At 35.9% G+C, this 19,137-nt stretch overlaps 2 protein-coding genes across 2 annotated transcripts in view; one reads left to right on the top strand and one right to left on the bottom strand.

The window, feature by feature from the left end:
• Nucleotides 1–3,690: 3,690 nt before the first annotated feature.
• On the bottom strand, nucleotides 3,691–11,088 carry LOC110446299 (transmembrane protein 170B-like). Its single transcript, XM_021491378.1, has 4 exons — nucleotides 10,885–11,088; nucleotides 7,871–7,983; nucleotides 6,586–6,756; nucleotides 3,691–5,865 (listed from the first exon to the last, which is right to left on the bottom strand). Exons 2-4 carry the CDS (start codon nucleotides 7,968–7,970, stop codon nucleotides 5,735–5,737), a joined length of 402 nt encoding a protein of 133 aa, XP_021347053.1. The 5' UTR covers nucleotides 7,971–7,983; nucleotides 10,885–11,088; the 3' UTR covers nucleotides 3,691–5,734.
• A 227-nt stretch (nucleotides 11,089–11,315) lies between these two features.
• Nucleotides 11,316–19,137, top strand: part of LOC110446298 (craniofacial development protein 1-like) — a 12,582-nt gene continuing 4,760 nt past the window's right edge. Inside the window, exons 1-5 of the mRNA XM_021491377.1 lie at nucleotides 11,316–11,455; nucleotides 14,698–14,842; nucleotides 15,303–15,543; nucleotides 17,177–17,286; nucleotides 17,731–17,859. Of these exons, the coding sequence (XP_021347052.1) occupies nucleotides 11,401–11,455; nucleotides 14,698–14,842; nucleotides 15,303–15,543; nucleotides 17,177–17,286; nucleotides 17,731–17,859 (680 nt within the window). The 5' untranslated portion in view covers nucleotides 11,316–11,400. The remainder of the gene's footprint in view (nucleotides 11,456–14,697; nucleotides 14,843–15,302; nucleotides 15,544–17,176; nucleotides 17,287–17,730; nucleotides 17,860–19,137) is intronic.

The following is a 19,137-nucleotide window of genomic DNA, read 5'->3' as shown; positions in this document are numbered from 1 at the left end:
CCTAAATTAAGGTGTCAGAGTATTTTTACATGATTTAGGCCACCTAAACAAGGTGTTCAGAGTAATTTTACATGATTTAGGCCACCTAAACTAAGGTGTTCAGAGTAATTTTACACGATTTAGGCCACCTAAACTAAGGTGTACAGAGTAATTTTACATGTTTTAGGCTTAGGTTTAAACAGGTAAAATTACTCTGAATACCTTAGTTTAGGTCCAAATATAGCTGTAACAAATTATCAGGTCCCTGTGTACACACAGACTTCATCGGGATAGTTGCGGACATTGTTAGCGTTCCCCACGACGGGCTGTCTGGTTTAGAATCATTAAGTAGGTTGTAACTGTTCGACAACATTTCTCACGTTTCATTATATTCAAAAGGGCAATGAAATGATAACAAGTCATCAATAATACACGTGTATTCAGTGGAAGAATTACTAATGCGTTACACAACATTATATGTCCATTTACGTCTAATACGAGGGTATCAAGTGTACATAGAGGGTGTACATTGAATACCTGTACGCTGAAAATAACGGTTTTTGGCATTTAAGTTATTGATTTGACGCCAGCCAAGTCCAGAATTTTGTTTACTTACATAGATAAGTTTGGGTATTGATATGTTCATTTGAACCCTAAATATCGACAAAGTCAAACAAAAGTCGCAGCCAGGCTGATATACCAGTCCAAACAATGCAAGTATATTTCTGTAAAGAGCGAAATAAAAACATTCGTTTCTGTCATGAACTGATTTCTAAAAAAAATGTTAAATTACAAATATTGGGTTAACATTAATAACACAGCAATACTGTAACGATCAACATTTTTTCAAACATTGTAAGATATGTATGGGGATCATACACAACAAATATATCTGGGGCGGAGGATTGGAAACCCGGGTTTACTTCAGCAAACTTTAAGTAAACCCATTGTAGCATAATGAACAATGTAATATCGATATGAAAACTGTGTTGTATAAAAAAAAACTTCAGAAGAAAACATACACATAATGTGTTCAGACAAAACAGATATATATGGATGAGTTTAATCAAAAACACGGTTTCAAGACGTGTGTCAACCAAAATGAAGTGGTTTAAGTTATATGCAAATACGCGTGTATTGATCAATATTGGCTGGATACAAACAGCAGAAACAAGTATTGCCCAGGCGGGACACGATCGTCATTGTTTCTTTCACAAGATGAACCAGATTGCAGGAGAGTAGAGAGAACGTAAATGGTACCTTTTGTACCTATAGATTAACATTCTTAACGGTGATGAAAGAGCAAAGGATCTATAACAAGTATTCATGAAAGAACAAGACCGAACCGAAAATGACAGACGGACGCTTGCACCGGAAGTTAACTGGCAGCCCTTCATGCCAACAAACTACAGACCATAGGCACTTGACGCTTTGTTATGTCAGATTAAAAAAAACATTATGTAAGTATACATGAATTGGTTCGAATGCATGTACATTAAAAAAAAAATGTCATTTCTTTTTTTTTATTCAGATAATTCTCAGATAATAATTTTGAAAAAAAAAATGTATACTTATATATATTTTTTTATATTTTTTTTTAATCTGACATAACAAAGCGTCAAGTGCCTATGTACAGACCAAACATCGTATACTTATTCCGAAGAAATTGTTTAAAAATATTAACATTTCATCACTGTAACCTTAAAAGTAGGACAAGATCATTTATCCCACCATGTTACAGGCCAAATAGGACAATCGTACTTCTATTCACGTCCGCATGTCGGGGCCTGAGAAAAGTATACCTCCTGCATGGTTTAAGAGGCTACTAATGTGGGAACTACCTTTGGGGAGATAAAAGTAAAGAAACTCAATCTGTTGCAGCCTTTGCAACATTCGGGATCTGTACACTTTCTCTCTTCGTCTTAAGGATGTACTCCTCGGTGAAGTTAAAACTTTCTCGTTATGAACTTTTTTCTTACATGCATTTTTGGAAAAGAGAGTAAATGGCTTAGCAGAAAAATAAAAGATTATATGACCGTGTGTTAGTTTTTGTGCTGTGATCGGTCAAAGATACCAATTTATCAAAATAAGTTATTTTTGGGATTTCTTCCCCCAGTTTTGACCGTGTGCTGCACAAATTCATACAATATCTTACAGGTGTATTATAAGAAATGAATGAACGTTTGCATAATTGATATAAATAGTGTTCTTTCCTTAATATTGGAGGCAAAATTTCTTTAACTTATTCTTTGTCTCAGAAAAGTGATTTAGGTCCCCCCTACTCTTTTTTAAAAGAAAAACACCATTTTCCGTAGATTTAACGATTAATATGAGAAAGTTTTGCTATTAAACTTTTTTTAACATTCCATAATTCAAAACAAAATGTGTTTCTCTTTTTAAAGCAGCCCAAAAAATGTGGGGGCCTTGTACTTCTTTTTTTGGTCAAATCGCTATGTTTTGTGTTATTTTCCACCTTTTAAGGGGTCAAAAATAAAAAGACCTCCAATTCCACTAAATACATAAAAATCTACAGATAATGTAGAATTTTCTACTTTGTTGCATACTATTTTCATTATATTAAGCCATATAAACTATCACAAATTTAGTAATTAATCTAGAGTCGAAAGAGCAAGAAATAATCATTTTCAAAATGGTCACCAATTTTGTCTTTTTACAATTCTTGTGAAAAACAGTTCTGCAAACAACATTGATCTAGTTTTTGACACAATTTTCAGATGCATATTTGCTTTTAAAATTGATCATAGACTGCAATTTGTTTTATTTCATAGAAACCCCTTACACAAGATCAAAACGAGACATAAACGTTATTTAAACCTCAGAATAGTACATCCTTAACAATCTTTTTTGTTTCCTATCACCTTGCTTGGTAACACCTGACTTTTGGCTTTTAGTGTTAATGTTCCTCAAAGATGGCGGATGCAATTGGTCCTGTTCCCAGGCCGGGACATACAAAAGTCCTTAACAGTAGATTTTATTCATTGCTAAATCTAGTGTATACCGTAATGTCAGCTACTGGTTAACCTGTTGTCAGTATAATGCCACTGGGTAGATTGCTTTGCTTGATGTCTTTGGCATGGTATTTCAGCGAGGTGGTCCTCCCTTAAGTCTGAAGTTAATACATGTACACCCACATACCGCCTCCACATGCACGAATATAATACACACATGGAGACGGTTTAAAATACCTTAGCTGTTAATAAGACATTTAGTTGAAACCAAACCCATAAACCATTTGACATTTGACCCCTACGACCTTGAAAGTGGGTCAAGGTCATTCATGTTATCAAACTTAAGTCTTTCCTCCTTGCGTGCTTCTTGCCTGATATCATTACCCTGGGTCTGATTATGATGAAGTTTTTTCATGGTTTTACCACTTTTGACCCCAGTGACCTTGAAAGTGGGTCAAAGTCATTCAGTTGAACACATTGTGTAGCCTTTCACTCTAGCATAATACTGACCAAATACATGTATCATCACACTGAAGCATAAATACTAGGATCACAAACAACAGCTGATGCTTGAAATAAGAGGCCCAGAATGTATTTATCGTGTAAGTTTAGTAGGTCCAGGACTTGAACTTTTTGCGATACTACAAATAACACACACTGATGCTGCTTCTGCTTGGAAAGTGACATCTGTCCCCGGCAAGAAAGTAAAAGAATTCCCAGTTCACAATCACACTTAAATAAATTGTAATGAAGACATCTTTTATTCAACAAAATAAAATATAACAAAACTAAAACAATTAGATATGAAGACAAGGAAACTTGCATTTGCAGCTATGTTAGCGTACACAAATGTTTATCTGATAAGCCTCTTTTTTGACATTGGTTTTGGTGAAATATGCCGAAAAAATCCTTCAAATAAATGTATACTGTTGATGATAATTATGTATATGATATCCATGGGTAAAAATGATGTGGCAGCTGCAGTATACAAGTCTGAACAAATTACCTCAACAATATTCATAACAAAACCGGCACTGAAAATCAACTTTAAAATAAAGCAGGATGACATATTATGAAAAAAATCATAATAATGGAGAACTTAACCTCCCTTATAGTTTTGCTTGTTTAAAAAGATTTAGTAAACTTAACGTATCCGACACTTTCTGCTTTAAATAAAAACCTTGACATTTTGTAAACAAAATTAATAGTCAATATTATACTGGTAGTTCATATGTATTCCATCTACATCCTATTTGACTAACATATACATGTAGACCTCATACTTGCCTCGTGTTAACAATCGGTGCACCATCACAGTCACCTTATAATTAATACATATATAAATTTTAACCTGGATATCAATTTCGCTAAATCTGTTTCTGTTCCCATTGAGTAAGTGATGAGAGGGATAAGGCATATAGTCTTCAAAATTATTTGAGTACTTAAAACTAGCTCAACTTTCACATTACAGAAAATGTTGTTGATTTGCAGATACCGGTACTGGGTACAACAACAAAAAAACAATATATAAACGATTTGTTGACTGAAAGTGACAACTTAAAGACCACCCTGATACAGTATAAGAAGCAACTCAAACCCCTGTCTCAGTAACCTTCTTATCAACTGGAACATTGCTCATTGCAGTATGACTGTGAATAAGAAAATTAAATGTGACACGTCTTGGACTCATAACTTGATCTGAATGACATTTCTTTGACAAAAAATAAATAAAAATGGGAAGGATGTTTCTTCTGACAATATTATCGTTTCTTACACAAACATGGCACATGCACTCTTTTCAGTTATTGCTGTTTGTGCAATACAATGCCATTTAATAGGGGTGCTTACAATAAGAGGTGTATGGATACCAGTAAGGATTAGTATAGAGATTTAGGGGGAGCAATCATTTTTCTAAATGATGGGAATACATGTATAAAGTACATGTGTATATCTTTAACGATACATTTTTCATATTAATGTTCAGTTGTATGCTGTGAACTGAAAGTCTGTGCCATTGTGTTTATGTAGCTAGTGTTATTATTTTATATTCACCAATATATATCAAATTGTACTCATTAACAGCACAGTGTCTATGAATAAATCATATACAGCACAGATGCCTTGATATTGTTTATGTTAATGGTCAATTATCCGTTGCGGAAGCATTACCAATAAAAGAGTAGAAGGTAATAAAATGCCTATAACTGCTATACACTAATACATAATACATTGTGGGAGCAGATATCACTGCAACATCCACTGTAGGTTTCCTCAGTCCTGACTCAGAGGTGAAATACATACATCTTATACTTAATGAAGATTTTCACACTTATTGGAACTTTGATTTGTCACAGGAGAGAGAATATAGGTCACATTATTGATCTGTGTACTTGTCTTGCCCAGACAAGAGTTGGGTTATTTTTTTATCAATAAATCATAAAACATTGCTTACTAGTTTTCAGCTTTATCATATAATATGAGTTGGGTACATGGACAAACTCTATAGCTTCATTTGGACAACATGTTCATTCAGGTTGTGCATACAAAAGTACAATATACCTTCATGCTATAGGTCACGAGGCATGATCACTCATATGTATGGTGTTAGTATTTGTTTAAAAGAGCTCACAATTAACAATGTCTATTGATATGTTTTAATTATAAATTACCAACATTAATGAATAATGTTCGCTCAAATTCATATATGTATCAGTATATTTATGCGTATACATATATCTCTTATTGTAATTTCCCCAATTAGAATCATTCTTCATTATCCACAAGAATCACAAAGTCGATAGAATTCTTGTAAATGACACAAAAATCACAAACATAGTCTGTGCAGCTCCCCAACATAATGCATAAAATGGCTTCATTACGAAATCTGAACCTCGGTAAAACCCAGCAATGGCTGCACCTACAACAAAACAATGTTAACCAATAAACAATGATGACATGTCTACCTATTTATTGTGATGGCATGACAATCAGCTCCACACCTACATGTATTATTCAAATTAATCTTTATATATATCTTATGGCTTCTGTGAGTGACCTGATTTTTACTAATATAAATCTACAATCCTGGAATGCATCATTACCACAAACTGAAGTTCAGAACTGGGTCTCAGTATGACACAAGAGCTATGGTTTACCTTCCATACAATGAACTATATCGATGTTAAGTACAGTAATATGTAACAGTGCTATGTTAATCGTGGTTCTGGGTTGTAGAAGATTTCCATAGTAAATACACTTAATTTTGCTTCATTTGTGTGTTCCGTATTGTGACTTGATGGCCTTTTGATTTACTTGAGCAAATTCATGGGGCACACTTGAATAAAACATCACACAGTACACATATCACTTTTTAGAATTTGGTTTTTCTCAGTAAGTATAACTACACTATACCTATATCATTAGGCCCTTTAGGTCTAAGTCCTATCATTCAAATCAATATGTATACTGTATAGAGGTCATCATAAGTGTCAAATTCTGTTTATTTTGCAAAACAACGTTCATTGAAAATATGTCCATTTCAGAAATGTAGACCCACATGTCACCCTGGATGAGCTATAACATTGTTTATCACATTAAGTCTAATGATTTTTTTTGCTGCTAAAATTAAAGAACCTACTTGTTATCACACCACCGGTGAGAGGGGAGATAATGCCCATGCCTAGAACAACAGCAGATATCCAGCGCCCATATCGGTGTTTCCGTAGACGACAGAATGCAATCAAAGCTGCCACCACATGGGCAAAAATGGAGGAGAAGAGAGCCCATAAGAAAACCTGGTACCACATTTCTGTAACAAAATTAAGACTACATTTTTCTCAATACACATGCATGTAAAATAAAATCAGACCCCAGGGACAAAGAATTAGACATTTGAATTTTTGACTTGTGCGTTTCCTGTGGCAATCATGTTCACTCACACTTTGGGAACCCGCGATGTTATAGTACATTTTGTAATGGGACACATCAACTTTTGAAAATTATGTTAAATACTCACCAGAAATTATCCTTATAAATCACTGATGACTCTTTCTAGATAGAAACTTTTTTCATTTGGATTCTCATATTTGCATTCTTTGAAATTAATCTTGTACCTATTCAAACCTATCCAACTGGTAACCAAATTGGCAAACCATTACTATGAGTAATTAGTAATAAGATATTTATTGCTATTATAATTCACAGGAAATTATGTGTGAATCTGAAAATATGCTAAATGTTAATAATGCAGTAAATAGAGATCCCTGAAGGGTTGGCAGAGAACACAACACAGGGTTTGGTTTGGTTTAGTATTGTTAAACGTCCTATCAACAGCTATGGTCATTAAAGGCAGCTTCCCCTGTGTGCAAGATGCATGTGTGTAGTGTATGTGTGTGTGTTTTGGGAGGCTGCGATATGTTCGTGTTTGTCTCCTTGTGATAAAGCGGAAGTGATGCCAACTTTATAGTGCTACCTCACTGAAACATACTGCCAAAGACACCCAGCAGGACACTCCACCCAGTCACATTATACTGACAACGGGCGAACCAGTCGTCCCACTCCTAAATTGCTGAGCGTTAAGCAGGAGTAGAAACTAACATTTTTTTCAGACTTTTGTATGTCTCGACCAGGGGACAGAACCCAAAGCATTCCTCACAGGGGCGAACGCTCAACTAAAGGCCAAAGGTGAGGCATTGTCAAGGGAGACATTAGGAAGAAGAAAGTTGTGTAGAAAGGAAAGAAAAGATAAGATCCCAAATTTAGTTGCTTTTTATGATCATACAATGGGGGCAGCAGGTACAATTCTGACACCCTACCTGCAGGGACAGGGCACTTAATCAAGTTACTTAAAAACTCATTACTGGGCAAAATGTATAGCATCAGACATAAATCAAATAATTTGGTTGTGCTGTAGACAAACTCACCAGCAAATCCATTGAGTGTATCACTGGATGTAAGTCCAAACACATTAATGATGGAGTCCAGACTTGTGTCCGCATTAAAGTCACCTCCTTCTGACGCCATTGTCTCGGTAAACCTAAAAAATCAATAACACAAATAATTCTATACAGTATATGAGCAAAGACAAAACTCATTTAATCCAAGGTCTAGTTTGCAAGAGGACAGAACACATTACATGTTTAATAAATTAACTACATATTTATGGGCAGCACTCCCCTTAATTGTTTAATTAGTTTTTATGAAATTCAAAGACCTTTCCCAAAGCCATCTTTTGAAAAAAAATCTTATACCAGTGTTCCAACCTTTATTTCTATAGTAATTTAATTACTCATGTCTTTTACTTAAGACTTAATAGTCCTAGGTACTGATCTAGTGGAATTGTACATCTCTGAGTTTGGTAATCATGAAATGACAAGTGGAATATGAAAAAAATAATCTGACAGGGACATGAAATTAAGACCTTCAAGTGGATTTGTATAAAACAAGTAACCTATTTGTGCAATTAGTAGAGAACCTTTGAATGACTGTCTAAGAGTTTGGGGGTTAAGGCTTCAAAACTGATATGGCCAGTTGCACTTCTGCTGTCCTGTGACCAATTATTGTGTCATGACTAACCCCAGCCTTGTTACTAGCATCCTGTGCTCTTCGAAGGGGGATATATTAACCAGGGCTGTAAATGTTGGTATTACCGGTATCCTGATTTTTTTTTTACAGAATAAGTGAAGTGTGGACTTGGTAGCTTTATATAGTTGATACTTAGAGTTTCTGTCTACAGTTTGGGTTTAAATCTAAGTCACATTTATATTTGATGCAATTTTTCCCGTTCTTGTTGCAAACCATAAACTCCTAATAAATGATCTGGTTTAGCTCAGCAACATATAGATGTATATGTGTAACAAGAAAAGAAGAGGAAAATGCACAACCACACCTGGGTTCAAACCCGGGACCCTCACATCTCTAGATGGATGCTCTACCAATTCAGCTACCAGGGCTGGTTGCTGATGATCGACCCAGTCCAGTTCCGCTACATTCCTCCCTTCTTTTTCTTAGTCTTCGCCCCTGAAGATGCAACTCTATGCAACCTGGGTTCGGGTATCCCCTTGCCAAGTGTACACCAAATGCTTGAAACCAGGGTTGGTCACAGGCACCAATGTAACAGGAGAGGAAAAATGCATGGCCAGACCGGGGTTCGAACCAGGGACCCTCTGAACTCCGAACGGACGCTTTACCAATATTGAGCTATGTTGTCGCCGACGATCGACCCAGTTCAGCTCTGCTACACATGTGTGGCAGGGTTCAATTGTACATACAAATGTAGGATAAAGGTCGCCTTCAAGCTTCGAGCTAGAGGGAATTTCCCTTTAGCTCAGTAGTAGAGCATCCGACTAGGAACCTGGAGATCGAGGGTTCGATCCCCGGTGGAAGCACACTATTCTCTTTCCTGTTACAAATGGTGTCCGTGGCCCTCTCTGTGGTGACAGGGAGTTAGAACCTTGATAGGTATAGGTATAAGGTGACACATCCAAGGATATTATTACACCTGGGTTGTGGTGTTCTAGGGCGAACACAATTAAAAAGGGAGGAGTAGTGTGGCAGGGTTCAGTTGTACATAGGGTTAGGATCGCCTTCTAGCTTTGAGCTAGAGGGAATTTCCCTTTAGCTTAGTGGTAGAGCGTCTGACTAGGAACACGTACACATGCATGGTATGGTACCAGCTGGTAATCACACAATTTACATTAATGTCGCAAACTGGATCTCGAGTTTCCTGACCGGTAGAACTCAGACAGTAGTAGTTGAAGGGTGAAGTCTGATTTTGTCGATGTCCATTCCGGGGTACCCCAGGGGTCAGTTTTGGGACCCAGTTTATTTCTTTACTTTATAAACGATATCCCTGTTGGTCTAAATGCTACAATCCGTTTATTTGCAGACGACACTATTGCATATCTAGTTATCAAGTCAAACAGTGATGCTGAAACACTTCAAAAAGATCTTGACAAACTAGCGCTCTGGGAAAATACATGGAAAATGATCTTCCACCCAAACAAATGCAATGTGTTGTCGGTGACTAAAAACAAAACTCCAATAGTCCATAATTATACTTTACATGGACACATACTGGAACATCTTAGTCAGGCCAAGTATCTGGGTGTAACACTATCATCTGACCTTAAATGGGATTCACATATAAATACTATCTGCCCAAAAGCAAATTCTACGCTAGGCTTTTTAAGACGAAATCTTAAAATTGGCTCAACATCAGCCAAAGTACAGGCATACAAATCATTAGTTCGACCATCACTTGAGTATGCCTGTACAGTATGGGACCCTCACACCCAAACAAATATTGACAAGTTGGAAATGGTCCAGCGAAGGGCAGCGCGCTATGTGCTCAATAAGCACAGGTACAACCATCGTACCTCCAGTGTGTCAGAAATGTTGGACCACCTAAAGCTGCGCCTTCTAGCAGATAGAGATGCTCGTCTGACCATGCTTCATAACATTGTAAACTAGAAAGTCGCTATCGTAAAATCAGACAAATTAATCCCTACAGTTAGAAAATCCCGAACAAGCCACCAGTTTTCGTATCAAATTCCCCACTCAAAAACCCAGACCAGAAAGACATCATTCTTCCCTCGAACTATACCCGAAAAAAAAAATAAAAAAAATCCCACCTGACATTATTTCGAGCCCCACAACGGAATTATTCAAATCTGCCCTCTACCGTCACCTTTCAAACGCAAATTAGACCATCTCGTATCTTTTAAAAACAATCTCTTTCCATGTTTCACTCCTCGTCTGACATTTTATCTTCAAATTGTTGAAGTTGGTCAGTACCATTTAGAAGTAGAAGGGTCATAATTTCTGTTGCTCTGAAATATTCCATTTAAAGAAATATGTATATCTTGGAAGATGACGATTTCTTCTGAAAATTACAAAAAACTGACATTACACGAGATCTGATAAACGAATGGTTTACCTGTTCTTATGTGAAGCTAGTTGTCAGCTTACGATAAAATGTAAATTTTTATAAATTGGACAATACGAACGAAATTTCCATCAGCCATTTTTAAACGCAGTTCATGTTTCAACAACTCTTAGTAGAATGTACGTTTAAAGATCGTGTTAATGTCATTGCTTCGTGTGTACCCTCTCCTACCAACATCAATTTTCTTAAACCGGAAATACTATTGTGACAAAACAAGACTGTGGACATTATCCGGAATTAGTCACAATACCAATACATTTGTGTCTTGCTGTTAAACATCAATTAAACTAGTTAAATTCTTAATTATATAGTAAATTGTTACTTCGTCTGACTACTTATTATACACATCATCCAAACATGAATATCTTTATATTTTAAATGAAAAATATTTCCGGACTTTTTCGTGACTTGTTTTTAATTGTAATGTATATCACTCAACTTCCTCCTCTAAAAAGCACCTGCAGGCAGGCTTTACAGAAGAGTTTTTAAATTCTCTCTTTACAAAAAATGTCTGACGACGAGGATTACAGTTCTTCCGACGATGAAGACTATGTCCCTAATGGTAATCAAGTCTCGGCTTACGTATAATACGTATGAACTATATAGACCTAAACAGCGCGCACACATCTGCACATGCACCTGAAATTACCGTTTCCTACAGAACCGTTAACGGTAACGGGTTGTTTCGCCCTAAATCCCGTTCGCACTAAGGGTTGTTTCGCCCTAATTCCCGTAGGGTTCATGTAAAGTATGTGAGAGCGGAGTCAGCTTTTTACAGCTGCCGTTTGTCACACTCGCTTAAAAACGAGACAAACACTTTTTTTTTATAAAATTGATTTTAATGATATGGAAGACTAAGAAGACTTTATTTGTGACTTAAAACTACTTAAATTAAAATGGGGAGAACCAGGATTCCCATATTAGGACAGGGGCAATTTCGGCCCATTTTTATTAAAGCCAATATGCCATATGCTAAAGTGTGGTGATCATCTTGAAACTACATGTATAAATACTATCCATAAGTATAACTTACTGTTTATTTCATGCATCATTTCCACTGTTTTTCTTTCAGTATTATCCTGATGCCAATAGTAATCACATACATCGTAACAAAAAGATATAAACACAATTTTCTATGTACTGTAAGAGAATTTACTGCACATTTTTCTCCATAATAATTTGGTGAAGTAAAGAAGCAAATGGCGCAGCAAAAAAGCACCTTTTTATAATAATATCATTTTGTCTTAAATCAAGTAACGGAAAAACATGACAGTATTCTGAGAGGAAAATGCAGAAAAAATATCGTTGTGTTTGAATATTTAGAATTTTTAGAATTTTATTTAAAATTACTTCAGAAGAACTTTTTAAAAGTAGTGTAAATGCATGAAATACTTACACTAACGTCACAACAAAGATATCCTTTATGTGAACATGCCTTGAAGATAGCTACAAAGCAAAAGTGTGCACTAAACTGTAGGGATATGAATATGTGGTATATATACAGTAGCTGCAGAAATTCTGGTTGACTTCAGTAAGTATTGTCAACACTACGATGACGCATGTTAACAGTGACGTCACAGTCAAGTCACAACATGTTGTCAGCGTCGATTCATCCTTTCGCAAACAGCAAAATACAGGGAATGGTATATATATACAGAATTATCAGTATCGACCGATGTAATTTTGAAGCCAAGGACAAATAACCAAGCACAAGTACTACATTGAAACAATTTTCAGTTCGAGAAAAATGAAAATATCAAAATAATATGTAGGACATCAGAAGTCAATGGAGAACAAAGTCAGTGATATAGTTAACATTTGTCATTTTCACAAAAAGTTAGACATCAGAATTATTGCTTCTAGTGTTTAAAAGAAGTTTTTGTATTTTGATTTCACTTTATTCCCCATTTCAGATTAAATAACATTGTAACTCAAAACGATAACTGTTACCCAAATGCAGGATTATTACCCATATGCGTCATTGTGCCCAAACTGTATACAATGACAACTTGTTCAATCCTCTCGTTGTCATTGAATAAGAGCATTATGTAACTGGTTTATGTGCCTGTCTATTTAAAGCACACATTGCAATTGCTGCGGTCCAAAAAGGAAGGAAGTGTATCTGGAGAAAATGTTTACAAAAATATTTTGATGTTTGTATGTGCTACACTTTTGAATTGCAACAAAATGTTTTGAATAGAATATAACTGCTTATACTAAGAATAAAGAACGAAATTTATAGAAAAAAATATAAGGAATTTATAGAATAGCCCGGTCACCCTTAAAAGCGTCTTCAACCGTGACAACAAGCGTCGCCAAACAAAGTCTTTAAAAATATTGAATAAGTAAGCGACATCAGAAGATATGTTGTTAATATGACTATAATACACCTCTATACCAAATTTGAATTTGGTATTTGAAAAATTGACCGAGTTGTGATGAATTGAATTTTCATGACCGGCGGCGTGGCACATGTGTGTATTAATGAAATTTATAGAGAAAAAAATATAAGGAATGTATAGAATAGCCAGATAAACCAGACCACATATTTCTTAAGCAGACAATGATGAAATGTTGCATATAAAAATACATTAAAATTATATTTTTTCCAGATGACTTTTTATTCCTATTTTATCCAGTAAAATCTAAGGTAATAGTAGTGTAGCTGAAATGGACCGAATGGATTGTTAGGGACCAGGTAGCTCAACTGGTAGAGTGATTTCTGAAGGTCCCCGGTTTGAATCCAGGTCTGGCATTTCTGTTTCCTTTTCTATTACAGAGCTGATTGTGATCAACCATTGTTTCAAGCATTGGTTGTATACTTGGCAAGGGCATACTGAGCCTGGGTTGTAAACGATGATGTCTTTGGGAGTGAAGACTTAAAAAAAGGACTAGAGGGAGGAATGTATTGGAACTGGATGGGTTTGTTCGTTTTTGACCAGGTAGCTCAATAGGTAGGTCTAGAGCGTCCATCTAGAGTTGGGAGGGTCTTTGGTTTGAATCTCAGTCTGGCCATGTATTTCTATTCTCCTGTTACAGTGTTGCCAATGACCAATGTTAACCCTTGTTTCATTTACTGGGTGAATGCTTGTCAAGGGGATGTGTGAACCTGGGTTGTAAAGCACCGTAACAAGAGAGGAAAAATGCATGGCCAGACGAGGATTCAAACCTGAGACCTTCCAAACACCAGACAGACTCTCTACCAATTGAGGCTGCCTCCCTTATTTTAAGTCTTTACTCCAACAGAAAGCAACACTATTTACAATCCAAGTTGGGGTATCTCCTTGTCAAGCATTCATACATTCATGAAGCTAACATGGCTGAGCGTACAAGCCAAGTTAGATAATGAAATCTGTTTTTATACATGGATAATATAAAATTATACATGAATTGGCTTATTGTTCTGTTGTTTTTTTTCTTAACTTTAATAATAATAATAAATAATATTTTGAGGTTCTTGTACATCTTGTATACCGCTTTTTCACAACCTAGTTTGTAGGTCGTCTCAAAGCTGTTCACAAATTATTAGGCGCTAACATGCACAGCTAGCATTAAACAATTCTAGCGCTGCCCAGCCACGTACTCATTTACAGTTGAGTAGACGCAATCCTACGGTCACGAGCCCCTGAAACATCTTCTTACACAAGAACCAAACTCTCAATGAAATTTATGTAAGCAGGTTTAGGAATTTGGGTATGTTTAATTTCAGTAAGTTTTATCTTATTGCAAATACTCTTAAAATACAAAATGTACAAATAAAATATCCATATGAAATTTGCACAATAAGTTGACAAATTATTGTAGATGGAGAGATGGTGAGCGAGGAGGAGAACTCCGGTGATGAGGAGGACCTTTCTGTACTAAAGGAAGACCAAGATGAGACTGAAGCAAAAGGAGGGCGTGGCAAACGGAAAAACGTCAAGAAGAAAACTTCAGATCTTCCAGCTAGGTAATTATTCAGAAGATTTGCTAGCTTAAGATTGACCAACTTGGTCTTGGTATGAATATACCCATACCCTGGTATCAGTATTTGGTAATTGTGACAGGCTGATCGTCAACACAAGCCCTTTAAAAACAGTTCAATCTCAGAGTTGCCAGTTGTACATGTAGTGATCATTACTAAAATGGAAGACATTTTTGCAGTGATTTGGTTTTTGCTTTGCTTTACAATCAAAAACAGTCTGCTTTTCCTAGCTAAAAAGCACTTTATTTTCCAAAAATAAAGGGGGAAAATGAGGAATATCATCGCAATTTCAATAAAAAATATTGCTTTATTTTCTTAATTCCTATTGGTACAGGCTGCTGTAAAATTTAAATTGACAAAAACACTGTAATGATGTTACATAGAGAACATAGCTTAAATGTGACTCAATAGTCACAGGTTTACAGATTACTTTTTATCATTGAAGGAAAAGAAAAGGTGGAATAAAGCTAGATAACGATGCAGATAAGTTAGAGGAAACAGAAGAAGACAAACATAAAAAAGAGCTTACAAAACAAATAGAAACAGAGAAATCAGCAAAGAAAGAAGAACAAGAGAAGAAGCGAACAGACAATCTGTGGGCCAGCTTCATGTCTGATGTTGGTGGACGGCCTAAACCTAAACCTGCTCCATCATCAGGATTAGGGGCTTTAGGCAGTCTCTCAAAGGTAAAAGTTTGGTGTGTTGGAACTTGCTCATTACACCAATTAGAGATGAATTAAGGTCCGTTCAGGTAGACATAGATTACACCATGCAGGGACATTGGCCTTTTAAATTCATTGAATAAGTCCATTACGGTACACAATCTTACTGTTACAGTAAGATCTGTAGAAATTAAACGTTTACATTGTCAGTGTCTTTGTTTTATGAATTTTGAATTCCTGAAGACTAATTTATCACATATGAGCCATTAAACTTACATCCAAGTCTCATTACAAGTCCAGCTATAGCATGTAGCATTATTTACAGTATAATTATTTATTGACTTTTTTTGCATTGTTGTAGTACAAATGATATACATACACATTAAAACAAATCTAATTAAAATTATATCTTCACATCGCTCCCGTTTACTGATATGTCGTGTTGAAGATCTAACAACATCCCGTAGAGGGTCATGTTCAGGCGACCTTTGAATTTACCAATCAGATGAGAGCTTACGCATTTCTGTAAGTGATGATGTAATGATTTCGGAACACACTTGCTATGATAAAGACCGAGAGTTGTCAAATGAGCATCGAAAATGGCGGCGCCTATGAAACCACGCCGTGTCTATCTACAAGACAACGTTTGTACAACTTGTGGATTTTGCTTTGAAATAAGAGAGACTTCCTCTTCTGGTTAAAAAGTTTAACAACCTGAAACTAAAATTAACCAATTACAGGCTTCGCAATATTCAAACTATCACTGGACCAGACGAAAAAGTGGATTTTGGGCTACGAGGTGTCTGCATTAAATGCTACAGGTCCTGCTTTCTGATTGGTTGAAAGAAAGAGTTATGTCGCGTTTTGATTGGCTTGTTATAAATACGATAATGCATTCATGTTGACCTCTGACGTGACCCTCTATGGGATGTTGTTAGATCTTCAACGCGACATATCGGTAAACGGGAGCGATGTGAAGATATAATTTTAATTAGATTGCATTAAAACATACATTGCATCATTATTGAACAAGTATTTCAACACTGCAAGTAATCATCCAATAGGAATTTCAGCTCTTAAACATTTTATTTTACACTTTTATGAGATCACCCTTGTAATATATCTTCCAGTTAAGTATTTATAAGTTGAATCATATTAATTCAACAACTTATCTCCAGTGTTTTCCCCAGGCTGTTTTAGCGTAACCGTATTGTTACACATGGATTTTGAGTTGCTACACATCACCTTTTTACCGTTATGAATGCAATTGACCGTTACACGTTGAGAGGTATACCGGTACATGTATAACTACACAAATACAACTGGACATCAACGTCATCAAGTTCTCACAAATTGATAAACTCCTCTCCCCTTTCCAATTGGACTCTCCCTAATGAAACTATCTTTTTGTTGTTCCCTAGGATTCCATAAAACATTCACCCTCAACCTTTTTAATCTGTATTCACTCGGTGTTACTTTCACCATTTAGGTGGAAATCCAGTAAATTGTGTGCTAACATTCACAATCTGATGAATTCACCCTGACAAAAACAGGCAAACATGAGACGTCAATAAAAAAATTGTGTACACTGTAATATTACTTAATACTTAGTAGTAAGAGAGAGGAAATCCTCAACTTTTTTTGTTTCTATTCTCAGCCATGTACCTCATCCTCACCAAAGTTAGCCACACCCACTTCAGCTCCAGCTAACCCAGCAGGGAAGGTCAAAGTCACCAAAGTGTATGATTTTGCTGGAGAGGCTGTGGAGTAAGTATTAGTTATAGTTTTTTTTTATTTCAGCAAAGTCTGTATTGTATTTATTGATTATGCTTCAAAAGTTTCTCTATACAAATTACCACATTTTACCCATATGTGAAAGTTTAAATATGGAAATTGTTCAAATTCCTGAACAAATATCATCTGATCTATACATGCTCATGTATTTTATTTCTTCTTAAGCTTTAATAAAAGTGATATAGGATGAGATTAAAAAAGGAATTTGTAATGGCAAGATGGTTTTTACCTAAATTCAATGACAATGTAATATCATGTATTTTGTGTTTTGAAAAACATTTTTACATTTCATGAAGCTTTGAAATAAAATGCATAATAGTTCATGTAATTTGAAATAAAATTTACAATGTATTTCATTTATTTTATCTGAATTTCTATGCAAAAATGAAAGTGAAATTTTTATTTTATTGATTTCAGAGTGACTAAAGAATTTGACATTAATTCTAAAGAAGCAAAAGATGCATTAAAAGAGAAAGAGGGAGCAGACAAGCCAGCAGAATCTCCATCACCTGTGGCTGCGACAACCAAATCCACAATCTCTGGAATGTGAGTTAAATATTGCACTGAAGTGGAGAAAGACAGACATGCATAGTGGTTAAATGGGGCTTTGACTGTATAAGGTTGTTCTGTTTGATTTTGAATTTTACTGTTCTTTCACTTTGGTACCAACAGGTGTATTATGTTTTATAAAATCCTCAATATGCAAAGTCTTTAAAGAATCTACCACACAATTTCATATATTAACTAAAATAGCATTCATGGCAGGTAATTAATTTTTGAATAACAGTTTACGAAGTGTCTGCACTGCAGCTTGTGTTACATAGAATATTCTTTTTTGATGGACGTGGCTTAACTGTTGCTTGCAAAAAGACCTTGGCATGGTCATCAAACCTATTTAGAAACTGAGTTTTACTAATTCAAGATCACAGGGGTCAAAAGAGTTAAATAATTTATGACATTTCTACAGAACTGTGATGCCTTGTGTCATGATAATTGGCCTGTAACTTGCGGGGAGGAGAGACTGTTGATAATGCCTCCTGTCATATCAAGACCTGTAACTTCAAGGACTTTAATTGTCACTGGAGTCTATTAATCTAAGATCTTCTACATAAGGCTTGGAAAGTAAACATCCACCAATGAAATATATATGATCAAAGTTGGTAATGAAAGGGAGACAATGGGCTAAAAGGTGAAAAAAACTTATTAGGAAAAGCTGTTTTTATCTTTTCAAACTTTAATAATCTAGACTTTCTTTGTATCGTGTGACATTTTAGCTTGATAAAACTGTATACAAGATCTTAGGCTACTTCCATTTCAAATGGACGCTGTGTCCATAATGTAACATTCCAGTTAGATAGCAATATAGTGTAGCCCTTTAGGTAGTTCACACAGCATCAAACAACTATGAAGTGTTGCTAATGTATAACACTATGAATCTGCCTATTCTGTCTAAGATCTTGGAGAAGGTTGTGTCCCGGCGTTTAGAGGTTCATCTCCATGCAAACAGTCTCCTTGACAACATGCAATCGGCCTACCGCATGGGACACTCTACTGAGACAGCCCTCCTACGTGTACATAGTGATATAGCTTCTGCATTGGATAACAAGTGCAGAGCGGTGCTTGTCATGCTGGACTTGTCAGCTGCATTTGACGTCATCGACCATGGCATACTTTATAAACGTCTGGAATACTCTTATGGAGTGACTGATACCGCACTATGCTGGATACAGTCATACCTGAGTGAACGACGACAGTGTGTTGCCATCGGATCTGCCACCTCACATGACAAAGTACTAGATTTCGGGGTTCCTCAAGGGTCGGTGT

Source organism: Mizuhopecten yessoensis, unplaced genomic scaffold (genome assembly GCF_002113885.1).
Source record: "Mizuhopecten yessoensis strain PY_sf001 unplaced genomic scaffold, ASM211388v2 scaffold2671, whole genome shotgun sequence".
NCBI lineage: Eukaryota > Metazoa > Mollusca > Bivalvia > Pectinida > Pectinidae > Mizuhopecten > Mizuhopecten yessoensis.
Note: the sequence above shows the minus strand (reverse complement) of the source record. Positions and strands in the feature narration are given on the sequence as shown.